At 34.7% G+C, this 8,226-nt stretch overlaps 1 protein-coding gene across 2 annotated transcripts in view; it reads right to left on the bottom strand.

Annotated features, from left to right (window-relative positions):
* Positions 1–981: 981 nt before the first annotated feature.
* USP9X (ubiquitin specific peptidase 9 X-linked) overlaps positions 982–8,226 on the bottom strand; it is a 167,238-nt gene continuing 159,993 nt past the window's right edge. Inside the window, exons 41-44 of one of the 2 annotated variants that reach the window (XM_044670172.1) lie at positions 7,600–7,756; positions 6,358–6,579; positions 5,200–5,295; positions 982–1,351 (exon numbers count right to left, since the gene is read on the bottom strand). In XM_044670172.1, the coding sequence (XP_044526107.1) occupies positions 1,217–1,351; positions 5,200–5,295; positions 6,358–6,579; positions 7,600–7,756 (610 nt within the window). In that variant the 3' untranslated portion in view covers positions 982–1,216. The remainder of the gene's footprint in view (positions 1,352–5,199; positions 5,296–6,357; positions 6,580–7,599; positions 7,757–8,226) is intronic. The other variant, XM_044670171.1, reaches the window with a different exon arrangement.

The following is an 8,226-nucleotide window of genomic DNA, read 5'->3' as shown; positions in this document are numbered from 1 at the left end:
TTATAATCAAACCCCGCTTCTAATGTTTAAGATTTCTTTTATAATGGAAAAAGAGCTAAGACAATTCTTGTTTTCAAGTAGAATTGTGAATGAGCAGAAAACCAGCAAGTTAACTTGGTGCAGTGGTACTCCCAAGTATTGTGTGATTCTGACTTCCACTTCACTGGGATCCAGCAAAAGGAAAGTGTTAGAAGATTTCTCTAATAAGCTCTACCAAAGAAACAAAACAAGCACACCAAATACAGTCTATTATGCTCCAGGCATCCTGGCATAGCAAATTTTTGCATATTTGTTTTAAATCTCTTAAATTCCTATTACTGAAACCTAAGTGTTCTTTATCCCACCCAGAGATAAACTGTTAAACATTAGATGTGAGGAACTTATGTGCAACTGAAAACCACTTGTTTGTCACATTTCTCCCCCCCATTTTAATATTTTTATATTCTAGGTGTAAGAAGAAAAAGCTCTGAGCAATACAGCTGTCTCTTTGGGACAACTGCTGTCATTATGGTATTTTTTTCCTCATTGGCTACACTAACTTGGTGTGAAGCCATGCTAAATGTTACAGCATAACTATAGCTTCAAAGTGATTAACCTAATACCAGAATGAAAAAGGCAATGAAAAAGAGATCTAGAAACAATGTTACATCACCAATTTTCCACATCAACCAAATATTAAAAGGTTACCAGCCATTACGTTGCTCATAGTAAAATCGACTCCAGTGGCAAAGAATTAACATGAAACTATTGGTGTGGCTGACATGTGTGGGCTCTTTTTTTGTTTTTTTGTTTTTTGTTTTTTTTCTGTAAAGGAGTTGATCCAACTGCCTTGAGGCAGGCAACATCGGTTGCAGAGTGCAGCGGATAGATCAAGAAATTAAAATTTTTTCTGCTTTCGTAGATCTGTGAGTTTCAAGACAAAAAAAATGTTTCTTGCTTAAGAATTAACAGTCAAACATTAATATACTATATACACCTTTGCCATTTACACATTAGCATCAGGCCATTTATTACAAAACACTATACACTTTCCACTGCAGGCGGGTTATATATTGACAGCAATTTTCTGCAGATAAGACAGTGAATAGACTCTCCACTCCAAGTTGATTAGGAATAGTTTTTTCTAGTTTTAAATATTAGCCAGACACAGAAAAAGGTTGGACTGTAAGGCCTGGGTGCACAGTCTTGATGGAACCAGTGAGTTATGTGCATTTCACTAATCTTTTGTCTGAGGTGGGGAAACTTCTTCATTGCCTTCATAATTTTCTTGTGCTCGTTGGCCAGTTCTCTGAGGGTTGTTCATGTGATGTGCTGCTGGGCCTGTATATGGCTGTCCATGCACATGGTTATTCTAGGAAAAAATAGATATGCATATTAAAACCTTATATACATTAAAGATACTGTAAGAAAATTAAAATTATAGGCAACATTTTGTTTGAGCATCAAATGAGAACATTTTTCATCTAAGCACTACTACTCACCTTTTAGAGTCTAAAATTTAGACACATTTATGCTGAAGGTAAAAAAAAGAATGAAATCACCATGTCATAGTGAATCCAAACCCTAAATTCTACTGTGCCATTTCATGCAAAAGAAGCAGCAGAATAGAGTATAATACAAGAAACTTGGTATAAATAATAAAAGAAATAACCACCTATTCATTTAGTATCAGTAAAGTTAAACTTTGCCAAATCTTTCTATGCTCTCAGAGTTGCTGGATGGGAAATATTTTTGTTGTCACAGTGACCAGCCCTATTTTTTTTTTGTCCAGTGAATTTGCTTTAATGTCAGGAAAATAAGAATTGTGTGGGTTAAGCAGTGAAAATGCCTTTTGCTGTGAGGAAATAAACATCATACACATAATGGATTAATTTGTGAATTTGTGATAAAACATGGTTTTATCCTCACAGGAAAGAGCGAAACATTTAAGAGTCTCATGTCACTTACCAACTGCTCTGCTGAGAAGATCAGTAGAGTGGAAGATGAAGGGAAATAGGGTTGGGTGGGAAAGGAAATGATATTAGCAGATAAAGGATATATAAAATGATTTGGAAATAAGGGGAAAAAATCCTAGTTTTTTTGAAATCCACTAAGTTACACATAATTGAATTAAAATTTAAAAAATCTAGCAAAACGGATTAGGTTTAAGAGATTTAATTCATAATATATTTTTACTTTTTGTAGGTATGGAATAATAAAACAAGATGCGATTAAGACGGATGCAAGATCCTGCCTTTAAAACATATCCTGAGGATATGATTTTGGTTACTTAATTAAGGCATAACATAGTGAGCAATTGCACCTATTTGTTGTTGTTGAGTCATTTCATTTGTGTCTGATTCCCTGTGATCCCATTTTTGGGTTTTCTTGGTAAAGATATTGGAGTGGTTTGCCATTTCCTTCTCCAGATCATTTTCACAGATGAAACAGAGATTAACAGAGTTAAGTGACTTGTCTAGGGCCACATAGTTATCAGCTGTGGCTGGATTTGAAATCATGAAGATGAATCTTCTTGATTCCGAGCCTGGCGCTTGGTCCACTGTGCCACCTACCTGTCCCTGTTGTATTTATGCCATATGGTATACATTTTGAATTTATTATTTTTAGAAAACATCCATTATAACAAGCAATGGATAAATAATAAAAGTAATCCATGATTTCCGCTAAAACTTTTTGGCCAACTAATCAATTCAACTTGGAAAATAGAGTTGTTTTACTCATTCATTCAAAAGAGTATCATTTTAGTTATTTGTCTTTTTAAATGTGACAAACAGACTATAATAAATGAGATTCTAGATACATATGTACAGGGACTATAGAGTCTAGGGCTTTTTTACTTTCTGAAAGATAGACATGTTCAGGATGAATCTAAAAGGTCTGTAACAAGGAAATCAGTCAAGGCAGGAAACAGGAATAGGCTAGGTAGGAGACAAGTATCATTAGCCAAAATCCAAAACTTATTAAAAAATTCTATTCAAGTAGTGGTAAGGAAGAAAGAGGTACCAGAGAGTGGTAGAAAGCACATCACACTGGGAGTTAGGAGACCTGAATTCAAGTCTTGCTTTACCATTCAGAGCATATGATCAGAAGTAAGGTCACTTAATCTAAGTTTCTGTTTCCTCAATCTGTAAAATGAAAGGATTGGACTCGGTGATCTGCAAAGTATCTTCTAGACCTAAAAGTCTGTGGTTTTAGGGTTCAAGTGATTTTTATCAGCTCTTAAGAAAATTAGCAATAGTTACTGGGTTCAGAGAGCTGATGAAATTTCCCTTGAGAATCTTGGAGTTAGAGTGGAGTAATAAGCAATACTCTTTGCCTTCTGAACTAGGGTTCATTAGATCCCTTTGCCTAGGATAGGGTCAATTCCAGAATTTGGAAATGGGCTAAGTTTATAGGTACAGATTAAAAAACTTTCCTATTGGTACAAAATCCATCTGTTTTCATTTAAAAAAATTATATGCATATTCACTTATGTTTCAGGGATGTGGTTATTTTTGAATATAGATTCTGATCCTTTATTTCTGTAATCATGAACTTAGTCATCGATTACTATCTTCCTCAATGCATTTTTGTCAAGCTTTACAAGAGGTACTGTGGTATAGTGAACAGAGAGCTGGCCTCAAAGCCAGAAAGCTCTGAGTTCAATTTCTGCTTCTGACAAAAGCTCACTGTGTGATCTGAACTGCTACTTGACCTCTCAGTGTATTGGCAACTAAGACTACACGTTTCAGAGAAGTGCCAACTGGCATTAGGAAAAAGTTTCTTCAGTATCTCTACACCAATGGAATCGCACATCTTCTTCCTTGAAAGACAGAGTATATGTCTAATCTGCTGTACCTGCCTATCAACTGAGCTTTACCATGAATCTGCTCTGAAGCTTTCTTTTATATTTAAGGTTCTTATCTGAATAAATCTACTTCTCCATCTAAAGTTTAAATCCATCATCACTCTCACAGTTAATCTATCTGAACAGTCAATCAATATTTTCAGCATGACTGGACAACTATTTTGTAAGAGCATTTAAAAACCTTTCATGAAAACTGAAACCTTTTGCTTTTGGTATTACAGTGGTACCTTGATACATGAGCACTTTAAGTCATGAGCAATTTGAGATATGAGCAGTCATAACCAGGATTTCTGAATCACGAGCTTCTGCTCATGGGAGGAGCCTGAGGTAGATGAGGTAATCAGTATAAGCAAGATTAAGGAAATGTTGAGGATTTTGGGGAAAATTAAACTGTTTATTGAAAAGACACACCTGGAAAGAGTTGCAAAAGGTTGTGCATTGGAACTGTGTAACAACACTTGTTTCACACATTATCTAAATGTTCTGAAAGGGAGGAAGAAACAAACTTCCATGGAAAGGTTTCTGTTTCATTTCAATGGCTTCTAGGTGAAATTAAGAAAAGTGTGCCAAAACAGCCAAAATTCAATGTAGAAAATGATAAGTAAAAAAAAATAACAATTAAGTTTAGCAATAAAGTTACATATCATAAGTAATGTGTAAGGTCAATTTTGCATTTAAATGTAGCATTACATGTATAGAGTAAGTTGTGTTAAGTGATAGTGCTCAAAATGAATCTTCTCTGCCAATATCTTCGCCTGACCCTGAAGGTAAATAACATTTCATAAGCAAATTTATTTCTTTACATTCTTTCTTATTATTTAGAAATGTATTTATTATTTATAAAGAATATTTTCATATTTAAAAGCATATAAAACAATAAATTCGTGTTTTTTTGAGGCTGGAATGGATTAATTGCATTTCTATTAATTTAAGTGGGGAAATTTGATTTGACACACAAGCAAATTGAGTTATAAGCTTAGTCATGGAACAAATTAAACTCGAGTGCCAAGGTACCACTGTATTGTTCCTTTTAATGGTGCACAATGTATTTCATTTGTGCTTCATAAAAAATGTGCTACTTTTTGCTCTAAGTAACAATCACTTGTTTATATGTTGACACGAAACAACATACACTTCTATTCACAGCCACTAGCACAAGACAAACTGGCCAACCTGGAAAATATTGCTGGCTGCTTTGCTTCCAAAAGTTACACAAGAAAACCAGTCTCATTACTTTATAGTCACATCTTGTATCAATAGAATAAGAATAGATTTAGTCATTCTGGATATGGACAGTGTTTTGTTTTGTTTTTTGGAAAAAAAAAAAAAGCAGAAACAAATTATTATTTTACCTGCTGATACTGAGATCCAGGTGAGTGGGGATATAAAGGGGCATCTTCTGGTGGAGATGATTCATGTTCGTCTGGGGCATCTTGGTCATCTGGTTCCTTGGTGGATACATTTAAAAGGAAACAGAATTTGATTTTCCAGGGAAATTAAAAAATTTCAATTTCATAGTTAAGCTTTGTTTTTGGCTATAGGCATTTCCATTACAATATGTGTTTTGAAAATGGGAATTTTATTTTAATGCATTTGACATATTAGAGAACACATTTTTTTTAAAACCCTTAACTTCTGTGTATTGGCTCCTAGGTGGAAGAGTGTTAAGGGTGGGCAATGGGGGTCAAGTGACTTGCCCAGGGTCACACAGCTGGGAAGTGTCTGAGGCCGGATTTGAACCTAGGACCTCCCGTCTCTAGGCCTGACTCTCAATCCACTGAGCTACCCAGCTGTCCCCTTAGAGAACACATTTTAAGCACAATGTGAATTTCAAGTTTATTCCAAGGCAAACAAACAGTGAGATAACTTGGGAAACTGCCTCACTTTATAATAATCCACAAGCTGCAATCCTTCTATCTCCCACTTCCACAAGCAAATTTCAGGTTTTTGTTAAAGTAAAAGCACCATATTTATTGTATATATTCTGGGGAATAGGAACTATGAGTGGAAGAGAAGGGCTGGTCCTTATCACCACCATTCCCTTCTGATATGGTCTTCTGCTGGCACTGAGTCTGGGGAGTTGCTGCCTGCTCAACTTGCTCAGAGAAGACCCACTAACAGTTCAAGGCCAAAAGACCATTATTTATTGACAAATTTATATATTCTTTAATTACTTAAAATAATTTAAAACTATGCTACTGTTTTTATTAGGTTTACATTTCTTATGTACCACTGACAAATTTTGTTCGTAGTCCCATTTCTCCCATAAGCTCTGGATTTTACTGAGAGATTTTGTATAGCATGGTGCTTTTTAGGAACATATAACTTATAGCAGAACAACCTTTATTTTAAAGTCTCAAGTAGACTTAGTGACTTTACTAAATTTTGTCTTGTAGGAATTCTAGCAATTTTTGTTCAAGGAAGGCCTATATGAAGTATTTAAATATGAATTACAGAAAATTAAATTCCATCCTTCCTCCCTTCTAGTTGTTGAAAAACACAATTTTAACCTTTTTTACCTCCTCTGGACAGAGTTCACAAGCTTTTGCAAGGGTCATCCGGGCACTATGTGATCTTTCCAAAAAGTAACCATTTGATGTTTCATTGCTTTGTACTGGAGGAGACCAGTTGTTATAAGTATACTGAGGATTGCCAGTATATGGTCGTCGTTCAAGCTCATCCCCAAGCCACTCCACTGCCCAGGTCCACTTCCTTTTTAGATCTCCATTACTCTTCAAAAAATATCAGATACATATTGTGAAAAAAAAAATTTCTTTGTGAAAATGAGTACCTTAATTATCTATTTTTCAGTAATAGCAGAGTTTAAGGAACTTAATCTGCTTAAATAATTCAAGTGTCATTAGTAGGAAAGCTTTAGTATATAAACAAATTAGTTGTTAAAATCAGGAAGTCTACTACTAGATAGCAATCTCCATAAGGACAACATATTTTATCAATACTCTTAACTTCCCCAGGACTTAGTACTGTTGCGTGCATAAGTACTTAAATACAAAATTTCATAGTAAACTTCATTTTTGAGTATTTTAAGTCTACTAAGTGTATATGGAGTCATTTTTCTATTTCTTTTAATTTTTGTCTATCTCCTAGAGATAAAAATCATTGTTTCAATGATGTCAAAGTTGCCCCATATTGTTTCCCATATTTTTGTCTGAGACAAAAGTAGGTTGAAAACCATGGCTTCCTTAATTTTCTAAATATAAAGGTTCTTGGAAAAATTAACTTTAGGTTTCTATTTGCTTTGAAATGTATACGAGAAACAAATGCTTTGGTCATTAGTTTCTCATGCTGACACTGGTTTAACATGAAGTGTTCTCTAAACTTTTTTTGTCCAAGTCAACCTGCAAAAGGGCTCACACCAAGTTAAGTTACAAAGCAAGAAGGGATTTATTTCCCTCTGACTTTTCTTCAAATGGTATGTAGCATGTCTGATTTGTACCAGGCAACTTGAACATGTAAGAAAGCCAGGAAAAGATTTTAAATGAATTGTGTTGCAGTCAAGGTCATCTTTCTTTACAAGTTTAAGGTCACCTTGAAAGTGAGTGGTGAACAGGAATAGAAGCTAAGCCTCAACTTCAATCCAATCATGTAAGGACTGATTTCTTAGTATCTTTCCAATTGTGACCTAGATGATTAAATCAGAAAAAGCACACTGAGCAGACAGGGGAAATGTTAGGGAACCCAGAAGCCACAGATGCTATCTCAAGATGCCAAATTTATAAGAAAGTTCTCACCTGTAGGATTTGGTAGGCTACAGGACAGTTACTAAAGAGAGCTACCATACATTTTATACACTGATAAGCTCTTTTCTGATAATGATTTTTAGAGCGTTGAATTGTATCAAATAGTCCATCTCGATCATCTGGGATTCCTTTAAGTGCATTATGAATTCTGAAAGAAGAACAAGAATTAAATTCTCAAATTTATAAACACGTTAATCAAATGTTTGTGTTCAAAACTAAGAGGTATCCAAGTTTTGCTGTACTGTAATTTTGTAGGCGGAGTGGAGCATGCTTACAATGATTAGCAGAAAATAGGATAAAATACCACCTAATATGATCATAAACGGCAGTTGATTGGTCGTATAAGTAGAAAAAAAGGGAGTCCAAGAGATGTACTAGAACCCATGAAATGGCTTTCTAAGTTCCTCATTTGATATCTTTTGTTTTTATATTATCTTCATTTCTGAATGTTGCCTATCTACTCCATCTCCTACTCTGAGCATTTTGTAGTTTCTCACATCTTATATTCTATGTAAAGAGTTGTTTGCATGTTGTCTTCCCAATTAGAGCATCTTAAGGTTAGGGACTTTAAAAAAAAAAATTCAACTTTCTTTGTATCCCTAGTGCTCAGTAGAGTAA

Source organism: Gracilinanus agilis, chromosome 3 (genome assembly GCF_016433145.1).
Source record: "Gracilinanus agilis isolate LMUSP501 chromosome 3, AgileGrace, whole genome shotgun sequence".
Taxonomy (NCBI): Eukaryota; Metazoa; Chordata; class Mammalia; order Didelphimorphia; family Didelphidae; genus Gracilinanus; species Gracilinanus agilis.
The sequence above is the reverse complement of the archived record's forward strand: the minus strand, read 5'-3'. Positions and strand labels throughout refer to the sequence as shown.